The 16244-nt window shown below is 32.9% G+C and overlaps 1 protein-coding gene across 4 annotated transcripts in view; it reads left to right on the top strand.

Moving 5' to 3' along the window:
• Positions 1-16244, top strand: part of AGTPBP1 (ATP/GTP binding carboxypeptidase 1) — a 94054-nt gene that overhangs the window by 34373 nt on the left and 43437 nt on the right. For all 4 annotated transcript variants that reach the window (XM_087822732.1, XM_016222909.2, XM_016222907.2 and 1 more), the window contains exons 7-12: positions 43-136; positions 5408-5445; positions 8847-9055; positions 10816-10993; positions 11968-12065; positions 14135-14251. In XM_087822732.1, coding sequence (XP_087678858.1) covers positions 43-136; positions 5408-5445; positions 8847-9055; positions 10816-10993; positions 11968-12065; positions 14135-14251 — 734 coding nt within the window. The remainder of the gene's footprint in view (positions 1-42; positions 137-5407; positions 5446-8846; positions 9056-10815; positions 10994-11967; positions 12066-14134; positions 14252-16244) is intronic.

Raw genomic sequence — 16244 nt, 5'->3', positions numbered from 1 at the left:
CCAAGTTTTTAAGATCATTTAAAATTTTTTCTTCCCTCCCAGCTGTGAATTCAGTGTCCTTAGGGAAGAATGGAGTTGTGGAGCTGATGTTTAAAATCGTTGGACCATTTAGTAAGAAGAACTCGGGTCTTATGAAGTGAGTAAATGTTTTGAGTGTAAATAGAGATATCCTTTATTATTCTGGGTCTCATCATCTTGATCTGTACAGTGAACAGTAGAGCTAAATTGTATGTGGTGATTTTATTATGATAAAGATTTTCTTTAGTGTACAGTTTAACCTTCAAAAGTATATCAAAATTAGAAAACTTTAAATTCATTGACTAGTGTTATGGAAATTTAGACTTTGAACGTTCCTAAATACTGTAAGAGGAAAAAAGATTTATAGAGTATCATTCATTCAGAAACATTTATTGAGTGCCTACTATATTCCCTGCGAATTTTGCAGTCTTCTAATGACTGCTACCTTCATTCTCACAATTATCTGAACATATTTTTAATTTATACATTTTTTTTTGCCGAAATAATGTCATTCTTTTTTCTTTTATTTTTAAAACATTTGTAGGTCTTTCAACCTCAGAAAATAAAAAAGCAGTTTTCAGTTTCTTGCTTATATTTAGTATTTTATTAAGCTGTATTAGAGGTCATTCTTTAAAAGAATTTTTATATGGAATTTTTCAAATATACGTTAGAGTTTGCATTATAGCAAACTAATTATCTTGAATAGTTATATTAATTACTTATTATATGCAGTTATCAGCATTCTGCCATTTTTTTCATTTATTTCCTTCCATGCTTGATTTTTGTTGGGTTATTTTTAAGCAAACCATAGATGTCATTCATCTATACACATAATTTCTGAAAGCAAATCTCAGGTACTTTTTAATTTTCCCCCTAAGTACTTTAGTATATCTCTACTAAACAGGGACTTAAAAAATGACCACTATACTATAATCATACTCAACAAAATTATTAATTTGTTAATATAACCTAAATTCCAGTCTGTGTTCAAGTTTCCCAGGTGTCTCAAAATGCCCTTTTACAGTTGATTTGCTAGAATCAGGATCCAAATGAGGTATACACATTACTCCTCATTATATTTAGGTATTCCAAACCTACACAGATGTAGAAAGAATTGAATAATGATCCCTGATATAGCCATCACTCAGTTTCAGCAATAATCAACATTCTGTCATTTTTATTTCATCTTTCCCTTTCTTGTCCTTTTTTTCCTTCCCTTCTGGGATATTTTAAAATAGATATCAGCCATTATGTTTGTTCTGTAAATTCTTCTGTGTGATTGCCATCAGACACAGAGCTTTTCACTTTTAGTGTCACCACAATAACATTTCTTTGCCCAACAATATTAATAATTTCTTAATATCTTAATATTTTCTGATTAAGAAATATTTTTTTTGCAGTTGGCTTGTTCAAATCAGGATTCAAATAAAGTCTATACATTCTATTTGATGACTATGTCTTATAATCTTTCGAAATCAGTAACAGTCCCCCTATTTTTTTGGTTCTGTTTTGTTATTTATTGAAGGACCTGGGTGCTGTCTTGTAGAATGTCCCAACATTGTGGATTAAGCTGACTGTATCCTGGGGTCATTTAAACATGTAGGTATATCCCTTGAATTTTCTGTAGACTCATAGAGCTAGAGACTTGATTAGACTTGGGTTCTTTTTATTCTGGTAAAAAATGTTTCATAGATGTTGCTAGATACTCTGTTTTTGCATCACTTAAAGTCATTGAGTTGATGTGATCCATCTGCTTTTCACCTAATAATTTAGCAATATTTCATGACATTGCCTAGATCATTTTTTGTCTAGGGGTTGGAAAATAGTGACTTTGCTAATTTTCTCATTCTTTATACTTTTATTAGCTATGATTCTTTCTTTAAAATTTTATTTTATAGATTTTTGGAGAGAGGAAGAGAGAGAGAGTGACATGATTTGTTGTTCCACTTATGAATGCATTCATTGGTTGATTCTTGTATGTGCCCTGACCAGGGATGGAACCTGCAACCTTGGTGTATCGGGATGATGCTCTAACCAACTGAGCTACCTGGCCAGGGCTTATGATTTTTTTATGAGGTAGAACTTGTTCACGTTAACTATTTGGTTATATTCTACAAACAAGATTCAGAACATTTTCAGTCTTTTTACCCGTTCTTAATAAAGGTCAAAAATTTTAGCTTGTATTCTTTTGAAAATGGGAATTTACTTGCACACATAATTATTAAATATTACTTGGTGGGATAACTTAACAAACTTATGCAATGATCATAGACAGGCCTAGAGCATTTGATGAAATGTAACAAGACAAAGAAAATGATTGTATCACAATTAGTAAAACCAACCTTCAGAATTGGTGTAGTGTAGGGAGTGGGGTTGGAGGCAGGCAGAATGGATTTGTGTGTTAGCTCTGTCACTTACAAAGTGAGTTACATAACTTATTATGCCCCAGTTTCCTGGCTATAAAATGCTAATATTAGCACGTACATAATAAGCTTGTGAGGATTTAATGAGATGATTCCTGTAATTATCGCAAAGCATATATTAATGCAGTGTAATTAGTTTAGGTAGGTAATGTGGTAATGTCCATGTGAATCAATCCTACTTAATCCTAAAAGTATATTCCTTATTTTTTAATTTATGTACCATTTTCTCCCTTGATCTTTAAAGTTGTTTATCATTTATCTCTTGTCTAACTTCCTACTTAAGATCTACATTATTCTATTGTAACCAAGTTACCAACTCTAATATAAAATGTCCCTAAGAGAAACATTCTGCAAATATCTTGATGGTACACAACATGGAATATATCCAAAACCATGTAGAAATCAGTGAGTCTAAACTTCTGAGAAAGGAATATTGTTACATAAATGACCCCTTAATTCTTTTCTATTTATATTTTTAAAAAGAAAAAATTTTAAACTTTATTTTTTACTTTAAAAAGAAAAGTCATTCATTGATCAAACATTTATACCTTGATCTCTTTATCACCTTAGGGTATCTCCCCTTTATTAAATCTCAATGTCTAGCATTTGTATCATAGCCTGTCCTTCTTCCCCTTAAACAATGCCCTGGATTTCATGGAAGAAGATTGAGGGATATTATTTATGTTAGAAGGGTGGGCTTCCCTTTAGGATTTCCTTTCCTTTCCAATTTTAGGTTTTAGATTTAAGCACTCTTAATCCTGAAGGAAGCAACTCCGGAAGTTACAGTAACTCTTGTTTTTTTGAGTTACAACAGGTTTGGAAATTATTGCAGGGATTGACCCCCACCTTAATATAACTTCATGAGTACCTGGGGTTAAGCTTTTCTTCTTTCACTGCTCCTAAATGGATAAGCCACAGGCTGCTTTCTAAGCCATTGTTGGTTGTGTTCATTGTTGGTTGTGTTATTGTGTGTGACATAAGAAGATGAGAAAACACATGAGGAATAGTAAAATATTTGGTACTGAGAAGTTCTAATTTATTAACATAATACAAGTTATGCATTTCAAAATATCTATTCTAAAGTTCTTTTGTAATTTTTATATTATAAATTCCTACTGGCTTAGGGTTATTGTTGAATTTCAGAAATTCCTTTGTACTGAAGTTTAAAAAATACTGTTTAAGTAGCATGTTGGTAAAAGTATCAAGACAACTTTGCACCGAACTTCGTGTATTTTTTTTAATCTGGTGGAGCTATGGAACAAGCGTGGAGTCTGAAAGGACTGGGCTCATGTTCCAGGTGTGTCAGTCTTGAAGGATAAACATCAAGGATTAGAAACAGAAGCAGTGTGATTTGGTTCAGGTGTGTTACAGAACAGCCACCCGCACAGGGAAAGATTGTTTCTGAAAGCACTCTATGATTTCTATAATTTTGAATAAAGAATTTAGCTATAGATGGGAGAGTCCTATGAGTTCATTGCAGGTGATTGCATCTGAGTGGTTTTGTTAGTTTTTTAGGGCTGTTTTGACAAAGGACCTAGTACAAATTTGGTGGCTTAAAGTAACAGAACTTAATATTGTCTCACAGTTCTGGAGGCTAGAAGTCCAACATTAACTTGTCAGCAGTGCCATGGTCCCTCTAAGACCTGTAAAGGTTAATCCTTCCTTGTTTCTTCCTAGCTTTTGGTGGATTGCTGGCAGTCTTTGGCATTCCATAGTTTGTAGCTGCAACATTTCAATCTCTGCTCCATCACATGGATGCTCTCCTTTATGTCCTTGTGATTATTGTTTCAGGTTTTTACTAGGAACCAATACCCACCTTCAGTCTTCTCTTTGATTCTGTTCTTTACCTTTACTCACACCTGGTCATGCTGTGTCTCCTTTACCACTAATGTATGCAGCTTTGTTTCTTCTTTTAATTTCTCAAGTAGCTTTTTCACAGATGTGTACATTTTATTATATCATTTAGATTGTAAAATTATCTGTGGAAGAGACAAATTTGTTTTCTAATTTTATACTCATGAAGAACTTGCTTTTTTTGGTATCTAGTAGGCATTCAACAAATGCTTAATGATGAGTGAAATGCTTAAGTTTAACAATGTACATATTTTTATGCAAATTAATTATAATTGTTGAAATCTTACTAAGAGTTACTGTAGTATGTAGCCTTATGTTTTCAAAGCTACTGAAATTAAGTGCTGTTTCTTCAGTAACACTTTCTTAAAAAAACAATTTGAATTATAGGTTTTTCCATAGTGATATTTACATTGTTTTTAAAGCTGATTAATGGCAGTTGATTTCACTGTGTGTGACTGTTTATGTTCAAAGAAAATGTAAGTACTTTCAATTTTGGGGGCTATTTCTTCATTTTCTAATGGGCAGTAAGAGTTTTTGAGATGTTAATTAGGTTCATCATTCTCACTGGTGCCTTATGACTGACAAATGTTAAGGACTCCTCCTTCCTCTCCCCAAACCTCCTAGTTCCAATATTTTGCATTTATTATCACTTTAAAATTAGGATTATTGCTTGAGAGAGCTAAAATACTTTACAGTCAGATAGCTACAAATATCTATAGAATTTTATAGTTATGAACTTTACTTGTGTGATACTTGTTTCTAATTTCTTTGTTTTAATAATGTTCTTGTGTGAACTCTGTCAGAGTCAGATATAGGTACAATAATTGATTTCATTCATCTAACCTCTGATATAAAGACTTAGATATTCTTTATTTTCTCTTTTTTTTTCTTAAAAATTTTTTGAGTGCTTTCTGTTGATATTCCCATCTTCCTGTATTCAGTTTTAATCTGAAGGGGGAGATGCATACAGAGTAACACCATATGTAATCAGCTATAACAGGAATGACTTTTGGAATAGATAATCATTACTTATCTGAAAAGATTGTGTGAATTTACTATTGTAGATTAATTTTACTAGTTTTGTTGTTGTTTGTGTTTTCTCATGTTGACAGGGTTGCTTTAGACACTCTTGCTGCATTGCTAAAATCAAGTAAGTTTTTAAATACTAGAAATACTAGATACCATTTTTCTGAGTATTTTATCTTCAGTGTTAAACTGGAAATGCAGATTTAGTCTATAGTTATAAAGCTGGTTTATAATCATTTAATGTCAATAATGTCAAAGTTGATTTTATCTTTTAGTGCAGTTGATGGATGTGTCATAATGTCATTTATGTTTATTGAGCTATAATTTATTCAAATACATTGACTTCCTTTTTCTAAGTGATGACTATAAACATAAAGCCCTCTTAGTAGAAGAAATATGCAAATATTATGTATCATTTTTTTAAAAAAAGTGAAGCTAACATGGCATTGAGAATGTTTACTGTGAAGACTATCTTGAATAATTATGTATAACACATGATTTTAATTTAGAACCCTTTTATTAGAAATTTTATTTCTACCATAAATTCAAGTGGCTACTAATATAAATTTACAGGTTACTAAATTAATTGGCAAACAACGCACTATCTTTAAAATTGAAGTATTTGGGTAAATGTATCTTACGAGATGATGTCTTTGAAGAGTAATCATCTACATTGTATGTTTTTTCTGACCAAGATACTCAGTATATCTATTTTAAATAGTAATTTTCATTAGCACCCCTATTTCTATTGGTTGATTAACATTTAACCACAATAACATTTTAGTCCTAAAGATCTGTATTGATGGCTTTCAATGTTATTTTCCCCCCAAATTGTCTATCAAGGGTAGACCAACTTTTCTTTAAATTTGAATGACCAGAACTGTTTATGTGAATAGTAGCAAATAACTAATTGGTAAGTCTGATATTTGGTAAAGTAATGATTTATTAAATTTAAAGAAATCACCTTAGCTATTAGTATTATATACTAGAGGCATAAAAACATATATATTTATTTATTTATTTACTTATTTTTAATGTTTTTTTTTGTTTGTTAAACCTCACCTGAGGATATTTTTTCCATTGATTTTTAGAGAGAGTGGAAGGGAGGGAAAGAGTGGGGAAGAGAGAGAGAAACATCGATGTGAGAGAGACACATCAGTTGGTTGCTTCCCACACACACCCTCACCAGGACTAGGGATCGAACCTGCAAACCAGGTACGTACCCTTGACAGGGAATCGAACCCAGGACCCTTTGGTGCTTGGGCCGGCGCTCTAACTACTTAGCCACACTGGCCAAGGCTAAAGGCATATTTTATTTATTTATTTACTTATTTAAACATGTCTTTATGGATTTCAGAGAGAGGATGGGAGAGGGGGAGAGAGAAATAGGAACATCAATGATGAGAGAGTCTTTAATTGGCTGCCTCCTGCATGTCCCCCACTGGGGGATCGAGCCTGCAACCCAGACATGTGCCCTGACTGGGAATTAAACCTCTATCTCCTGGATCATAGGTTGATGCTCAACCACTGAGCCATGCCAGCCCAGCCTAGAGACATATTTTTAAATGCACTGTAGCATTTTGGAGCATACTCATTCATTGATTTCTTCTTTTTTGGAGGGATGGGGATAGTAATTTACTTTAAAAGGATAGTTAAGCACTGTAGTTAACCTGAGAGAATATGAAACAGAATGTATACACACAGTGCAGAAAGACAGGCAGCTTAGTTACCATTGCTGGGGGATAGATTAGGTGCTGCAGTCTAAAGGGAAGCCTAAGTTGTATTTTAACTCTAGAGGGAAGAGACATAGGCTGGTTGTGAGTTAGGTGTCCTGAACACATGCATAAAACCCCCTTTACTAAACTGTTTAATTGTGCTCAGTTGCCCATAGCTCTGTTCACTTCTCTTTAGGGTCACTCAGCACCTACATTTGAGTTATTGGCAAGTTTTTTATTTGAACTTTAATAAAGAGTTTCAGTATTCCTCATAAGTACCATTTAGACTATTGAGAATTACAGTGGAGACATAGTTTGTAACAGGAGTTACAATGATCATATTATAACAATGTCTTTTAAGAAACTCATATTCACAGCTAGTAAGCTAAAGGCTTATATATTCTAACTGGTATAAACAAAGTGTGTATATTCATTTAAAATACATGAAACTATTGCTAGTCAAAACTGTTTAACTCATTTTGTAAATAGCCCCAGCCTTAGCAAAACTAGCACTTCTAGACAGGACAGAGGTTTTAAAGCTTTTACATAAGGACTCTCCACCCCTCCTCCACCGTAGGAGTTTCTTCCAGCTCTCTAATGTAGGAGCATAATTTCTGAGAGACCATTAATAAGGTTGTTTTCACTATCTTAAACCTTATGTTCTAGGTATGTATACTAGCACAGTTGGAAACTTTATGTTTTAGGTATGTATATAGCACAGTTGGACACTTTATGTTTTAGGTATGTATACTAGTACAGTTGGAAACTAGTAATTCTTTGAAGCAGCTAAAAGCAGCAGAGCTTTACTGTTAAATTATCTTACTATCCATGTCATGAGGCAGGGGGTCATTTTAAAGGTAAACAGATTAGGAAGGGATTGTATTTCTTTGTAACTGAACAACCTCAGATGGGTTGGTATTCCACTTTATTTTATGCTCTTATAATAGGCCCACCCAGTGATGCTGGGTGGTTCAGGATGTTGCTGTGATAGGATTCCTTTGCTGCCATCTTAGTTAAATGCACCCATTTGGTTAATAATCTTAAATATTAACATTTTAAAAAATAATAGAATGGGTCAAATTCGTGGATTTATTTTTTATTAATTCTATCCCAGTAAAATTGATCATTTACCAAAAAAACCCTTCATGTAGTTTCATTACATTAAAAAATTAATGATTAGAAAGTACCATCTTCTAATTACATAATGCTCTTTACATTTATTTACTAAAAAGTTCTAGAAGTATTTTTAACTTAGCATTGTTATGTCATGGATATTTATATAATTGTGGGGGTAATTGAAGCAATTAATTTCAATGGAAATACAAAGTTTATAATCAGAGCTACAATCCAATGTAGTTAATTTCAGTGGAAACACACAAATTTTGTAATACAAGTTACAACAATGATAATGGCTCTTAACAAAATCATATTCACAGCTAGTAAGTTAAAGGCTTATATATTCCATTTATTATAGTCAAAGTCAGGATATTCATAAGTTGTAAAATACATGAAACCTTTGTTAATATTAACATTTAAAAAGAGGTAGCCCTAATTGCATTAAACATTCTGTTATTTATTAACCACGAAACAATATGTGGCAGGTTTTTGGAAGATATTATAACTTATCATCTGGAACTTATATTTATTTTGCTAGATAAAAATATTTAAATATGTGGTTGCCACTTTTATTTTATTAAAAAGAATTGTAAGACTCCATTACAATATTGTGATTATATTTTTAATTTGGTTTATTCTACCATTCTCTCCTGTCATTTAAAAAATACTCTTTCTCAATTTTCTTTTGTTAAAGAAACAAATGCCAGGAGAGCTGTAGACAGAGGATATGTCCAAGTCCTTTTAACAATTTATGTAGATTGGCACCGCCATGATAATCGGCATAGAAACATGCTCGTTCGGAAAGGAATTTTACAGAGTTTAAAAAGTGTTACAAACATCAAGTTGGGAAGAAAAGCATTTATTGATGCCAATGGGATGAAAATTCTCTATAATACTTCACAAGTGAGTTTTTTCCTATTATTGTGATTATGTATTAATAATATGATTTGGTTCTTAGGAAAACTTAGTATTTCTAAAAATACCCCAAAAGTATGATAAATGTATTTTTTAAAAATTGAAAACCAGAAGGCATAATCATTTCTCACATGTGACCAAAGACTGAGTTAGAGGAAGTGTTTAGTGCATGTATCTGCAGTGTGAGATTTCCCCCCACAGGTAAAAGGAAGAGAGAGAAATCCATCCACTGGGCAGGAAGGGATTCCATATAGCCATGTTTTCTAAGATGTGCAGTTGGCTATACTCAGTTTTGCATGTTTCCCTCATAGAAGTATTTATGGATTCTTTACAACTGGTAATGCAGTTCTGTCATTTGTGAGTGTTCTCAGTGTCTTCCTTCTGGATAGAGCATTTTTAAATGGAGAAGGTACGAAAGTGAAACCTGGAGTTAGGGTTCCTAGTTCTGCCAGCTATTGTAAGTATAAACTTTCTTGACAATATCTTTAGTAAGATTTGTTCTAGCACCTGTAGAAGACTGTCATCAATGGGAGATGGGGAGGTTGCAATGCAATCCTTTGTTTTTAGTAGGCTGTAATTGTTAGAAAGAAAACTATCTTTTTCCTGGTTGTGCCCTCTTGGTCTTAATACAGCTAACAGTTTCTTTCTACCTGAGAGTAGTTAAGATATAAGAACACATATTTTATGTTTACCATTAGCTTTTTTTTTCTTTATCAATCATATATACTTGTTTTTATTATTTCTAATATAGGCAGTGATGGATATTTGATATATGAGGAAGAGTTGGGTGACTTTGGTTATGCCACTTAACATTTATGAGCCTTAATTTCTCATCTGTTTTGACAGGTTAGATGTGAAGATTTGTACTGAAAATTTTACAGGGTTTCAAAGTGCCATCTGAATTTCAGTTGTCAATAATAATAATAATAATGTTATATGACATAGTTTCAAGTCCCCTATTAGCCCTCCTCAAGATTAGATACAAGGACAGCAAATTAAACTCTTAAAACTGTGATATTCAGACTACTTTTTTATAGTTTAACAGCTAACTTATTAGAGGTGCTATTGCATGATAACTGATAAAATTCTGAGAAAATTTCAGCCAAGTGCATGTTCCTTTTTACTTATTTCTATCTTACTGTCTTCCTCATTTAATTTTTATTTTATGTTATGTGTTAGGCTTGTTAAATGTGCCCGAGTCCTTCATAGGTCCTACTTAGTACTTCGGTGACTTGTTTTTTTGTTTTTTTTAATCCTCACCCGAGGATATTGTTTCCGAGAGTGGGAGAGGGGGAAACATTGTTGTGAGAGAGACACATCGATTGGTTGCCTCTTGCATGCACCCCAACCATGGGTTGGGGATCAAGCCTGCAACTGAGGTATGTGCTCTTGGCTGGAATTGAACCTGGGACCCATTAGTCTGTGGACCGACGCTCTAACCACTGAGCAAAAACAGCTAGGGCAGTACTTTGGTGACTTTTGGTACCAAAAATGGTACTGATTTCTGCTTAGTTAAAATATTTTAGGAAAAGTATTACTAAATTTGTCACATTAGATTCTTACTTACAAAGAGAAACTTCTGAATAGTCGAAGCTACTTTATAATTATATTATGTTAAAATACTGTTTTTTGTGATATTTGTCTTTTGAAAATTATTAGTGTATTACTTTCTGAAGTAATGTAAAATTGGTTTGATTATTCACCAAAGGCACATTAATTTTTCTTTTTTTTTCTTTCTTAAAAAACAGGAATGTTTGGCAGTCAGGACCCTTGATCCTCTTGTAAACATTTCCAGTCTAATAATGAGGAAGTGTTTTCCTAAAAATCGCCTGCCACTCCCAACGATTAAGAGTTCTTTCCATTTCCAGTTGCCAGTTATTCCTGCAACTGGACCTGTGGCTCAGCTCTACAGTTTACCCCCTGAAGGTAGGACCAGGTGCTTACTGCTGGCTTTTAGCGGTTCTTGGGATTCTGTGACTCTGTTGACTTTTTTTTTAACTTGTGTCCAACTTTCCAGCAAAAGAAGGTCTTAATGAACACTATAAATTTTCACATTATATTTTAGTTAATAAGTATTTCTTTAAATATAAGAAATTGAGGCCTAGTAATTAAGGGAAGTAGTGTGGGATCTGTTATTCAGCAGAGTTGTCCTTCAGAAATGAAGAAGTAAATTCTTTGCAGATGATGTGATCTTCATAGAAAAACCTAAAGTCTCCACCAGAAATGGTTAGAATTAACAAATGAATTCAGTAAAGTATCAGGATACAAAATCAATATACAAAAATCAGTTGCATTTTTATACACTAACAGTGAACTATCTGAAAGAGAAATTAAGAGCTCAATCACATTTACAATAGCATAAAAAACAATACAATACGTAGGAGTAAATTTTACCATGGAGTTGAAAGACCTGTACCCTGAAAACTATAAGACAGTGATGAAAGAGATTGTAGTGTACACAAATAAATGGAAAGCTGGCTCCCGTTCTTGGATTAGAAGAATTAATGTAAAAATGTGAAAATTTGTATGAAACATCTTGTTTCCTATTTATGATAAATTTCAATAACTCACTTCATCCCTTTTATAATTCACTTCCCATTTATTTTGTTCAGTGACTATCATGTGCCATTTTCATTCAGGCTGTTGCAACATAAGACATTATTAATTTTTAAAAACAAAACATTAGTTAAAAAATCCATTTATTTTTATAGTGCTTTTCCAAACTTTAAAGCACTTGCACTTATCTCATAGCTTTTTCAACACCTGGGACAGCCTTAGAGACATTTTTAATAAGCAATTTCATTTATTTTTCCTTCGGTGATTGAAATACTACCTTTGGATGTGCATGTTGTAGAATGCTTACCTTTGACCTACTTACTTATAGCACATTTTTATCACAGTGGATGACGTAGTAGATGAAAGTGATGACAACGATGATATTGATTTAGAAGCTGAAACTGAAACAGAAAATGAAGATGACCTAGATCAAAATTTTAAGGTTAGTAAAATTTCTTTCTTCAGTCAAATTAATGAATTGTATACACAGTTGTAAAAGATTGATTAAATGGATATAGTTAATGGTAGATTAATTTGTTCTGTCTGCATCGTTTTATCATGGCTGACTACGGAAAGAGAAAATAATGTTGCTTTGAATGCATTGGCCTGAAAGGGGTTAACACATTCTTTCCTCACTATGCCTCTTTTACAGGTACATTCTTCTTTTTAATATTAAAAAGTTTTTATTTTGTACATAAACATAAAATATTAATATATTAAAATTATATTTATATGAATTAGCAATGAAGATGTAGAAAATGAAAAAACACTTTAAAGTACTATTTACAATAGCACCAAACCATTAATTACTTAGGTATATATCTTACACAATCTATGTAAAAGTTTATATCTTTATAATCACAAAACACTGATTAAAGAAATCATAGATGATCTGAAGAAATGGGTAGATATAACAGGTTTATGGATTGGAAGATATTTATCAGATTCTTTTTTTTTCTTTCTTTTTAAAGTAGAGAGCCATTATAAGTGTGTATTTTCACAAAATAATGTTGAATGTTGATCTAGTATGGTTAGGGAAAAATAATACCTCTTTAAATGGTTTTGTTATTTTTGAAAGTGGTGTCTACTTTATTAGATATTAATCAAGAAAATGATACATTTTTGATTCATCAATGCATAATTTAAGATAATGAAATTATATATTCATGTAATAATAATTACATAATAAGAATACAATAATTAATATACTCTTTAAGTAAAACCAGTTATTATTATTTATGGCAATGGGGAAATATTTTTATTGGTTATACAAATAATAGCTAAATTTCTGAATATGAAATATGAGAAATACAGAGTATGTTTTTCCTTTTAAATTACTTATTGATAGGAAATGTATATAGTCAGGTACATGTATATAAAGCATTTTAAGGATTGAACCATAGTAGAATAAGGCAGAAAAATAAGTAGTTAACTCTGAAGTAGTAAGATAAATGCAAAATTAAAAATGAATACTAATTGAAAATTAATAAGTGGTCTTATTGTCTCTCTTTAGCCACCAATGAAAGTAATAATGAGTTTGCGTTTGTGTGAGGCTAGAGTTGTTGAGGGCCCTAGAGAATAGCCTGGATTGTAGGTAAACTGACACTCATCTTCCCATCATGCTCTACATTAATTAGCTCTTTGAACAGATACAGACTAAATTGCTCCTGGATATGGATATATACTCTGTTTCTCTGAGGCCATACTTCTCCTTTAAACTTACCCTCTTCTTCCCCAGAGGGTCACAGAAATCACTTCTGGCTGTTTTCTACTCCTCTCCTTTTCCCTGAAAAACAGTGAATGGTGACACTGAGCTTTTCTAAGGGCGCTTTTCTGACCATGGAACGTACAAGCACATGATAATCATTAGTCTCTCCTGAGGCAGTGCATTACGGTGACTCACAGTGTATGCTTTGGAGTCATTGACTACTCTAACGTCCTGGCTACTCTGTTTGCAAGCTGTGTAATTTTGAGCAAGTCACTTAACTTCTCTGTACCTGTTTCCTCCTCAGTTAAATGGAGGTAATGATACCATTACTTCATGGTGTTCTTATGCAGATTAAATTAGATAATAAATGTAAAATCCTTAGCATAGTGCTTCACATATTTTCAGTGCTCAATAAATGTTATTTTGATTATCACCAACACTATCTTATACTTATATTTTTCAATTTAGTTTTCCTGCCCTTTAATATGAGCAAAATGATAGCAGTTAGGGAGATTGAGGGAGTATACTTTAGTCTTGATCTTGACACTAGTTTTTCTGTTTTGAGGAGCCCAAATACCATGTTATATTTGAATAAACTCTGACAAAAACAAAACAAAACAACCAAAACAACAACAACCCCAAAATACAAGCATATTTTAATTTACTGTAAAATTAACACACCCTTTATTCAGTGATTATTCTCTAATTACATGTAATTAATAATTTGGAAAATTTTGAATCCGAAATGTATTCTGTAATTTTATATTTTCTTAACTGGTGACATGCTGCTTTTATTATTTCAGAATGATGATATTGAAACAGATATTAACAAACTAAAACCCCAGCAAGAACCAGGACGAACGATAGAAGAACTTAAAATGTATGAACACCTTTTCCCTGAGCTTGTTGATGATTTTCAGGTATAAATACAGAAAATTCAGCATCTTAACTGATTTTTAAGAAATAGGTGTTTTTTTCCCCCTCCCTTAGGTGTATTATTACTGTTTTCATTTCTAAAGAATGAAAGTAGTATTGCTTTTCTGAGTGACATTGGACAGTTACTTCAAAATTCGGGGTGTAAATTGCTTATCTGTAAAATGAGGTAACTAGCTCATTTAACTGTTGGACTAGATTTTTAATTTTTTCATCACTTTGGTTTATTACTTTGACATAGTTTTTTACTCTTTAAAAATATTCTTTAAAATGGCATTTCATCATCTTACTGAAAGTCTTCTTTGTATCAGTTTTGTTCAACTAAAGGGAGATGAGAGCTAAGAAACTGCTGAATTAAAAATATGTATAGCCTATGCATGTTGAATTTTTCCCCTAAAGGTTATTTTATAATCATGGAATATTCAGGAAGGCAACTCAAAGTCTTTAAATCTAAGTTGGTTCATAGGGAGAGCAACTTAACATTTTTTATACTCATTTATTTACTGGAATACAGTTATGCAGCCTGGATTAAACAGCAAGTAAAGCTGATTGAATGATGGCAATTAGTAGACCTAGTTTCTTATTCTCATGGTGCTTCTCACTTGTGGTGGGTCCTTGAATAAGTCTGAAACTGCCTGGGATCTTAAACTGTAAAATAAAGGGTTTGAAGCAGATAATCTCAGACTTATTTAGCTCTTGCTGCAAATCTCCATGTCCCTAAATTCCATATACTTAATTCCCAGTTACTTAAAACAATTTTCATGTGAGGTCCTATGTAGAAATAAAAAAGACAAATACTTGCTAGCTAATGTTTACATTTCACAGTTCTAATTATTCAGGTTCCTCTCTGGGAACTTAAGAGCTTTGGCTGCAGTAGAAAGAACAGCAAGTTGCCTTCCTTCCCTTTCCCCAGTGTCTTGGTTCCCCCCACAGATTTGGGGTATCTGATAGTACTCTGAAATTAGGGGTACTAAAAGCAAAGGGGTAGGAATGAAGGAGAGGGTATCTGTCAAAAAGAGAAGGAGGGTAGGAAGAGGCATTTAGAAAAGGATCCAGGGTGATTTTCTTACGGTCAACCTGCAGGAAGTATCTGGCTGCTCTTTTAGCACCTCTGTGGGCAGGTAAGAGCCACTTAAAAATAAAACCACAGAGATAACAAGTACTGCTAACTCAAAGCAGAAAAATATGTGGAAGGGATTTGGGAAGAAATTGATTATTATGCGAAGAAATAATTTATTTTCTTCTCTGTGTGCATATGAGAACTGTACAACGTGATTAAAAATTGTAGGGATAGAGAGGAATACTTTTTTAATGGGTGTGAATGCCAGGATTTTGATTCCTTTCTTTTACAAGCCAGTTCTTTTTTTTTTGTAGGCTGCAATGATGAGGTCTTCTTGTGCGTCTGCCTATTAGTTCATCACCTAGATAGGCTACCCTTGATGGTTTCTTGCTTGGTACCTATGAACAGCTGTCCAACTTGCCCTTGGGTTTGGCTGCTCCTAGAGCAGGTTCCTATTTTGGGTGTGACTCGGTGTGTCCAGGGTCAGACGGTAAAGACAGGTTTGTCTAAGTGGGAGTTTTCTGAAAAATCTTCTTCCCAAGTGAGTACTCCTTTTTATTGTGGTTAAGCAAAAGAAATGACTTCAAGTGTTTCAGATAGTACATAATTATTAATGCATTCTCTATTTTGCCATAAAGTTTTATGTAGAATAGTTAGCTCTATTTCTATAGCATGTGTTACAGGAAATAGCTTATTATCTTTCCTTTACATAATTGGAAAACAATTTCTAAAGTAGTTGTGTTGACACTTGACTGTCTTATTTTTAGGTTTCAGAAGAATGCACTATTCAAACACTGTAGTCTCTATTTTTTGACATCTGTGTTGGAACTACATATAGGCAGTGGTATTTAAATGATGTACTTTTGAGAATTAAAAATACTGGTTGGTGGCCTGGCCGGTGTGGCTCAGTTGGTTGAAAA

This window comes from Miniopterus natalensis, chromosome 12, assembly GCF_054644295.1.
Source record: "Miniopterus natalensis isolate mMinNat1 chromosome 12, mMinNat1.hap1, whole genome shotgun sequence".
Taxonomy (NCBI): Eukaryota; Metazoa; Chordata; class Mammalia; order Chiroptera; family Miniopteridae; genus Miniopterus; species Miniopterus natalensis.
The sequence above is the reverse complement of the archived record's forward strand: the minus strand, read 5'-3'. Positions and strand labels throughout refer to the sequence as shown.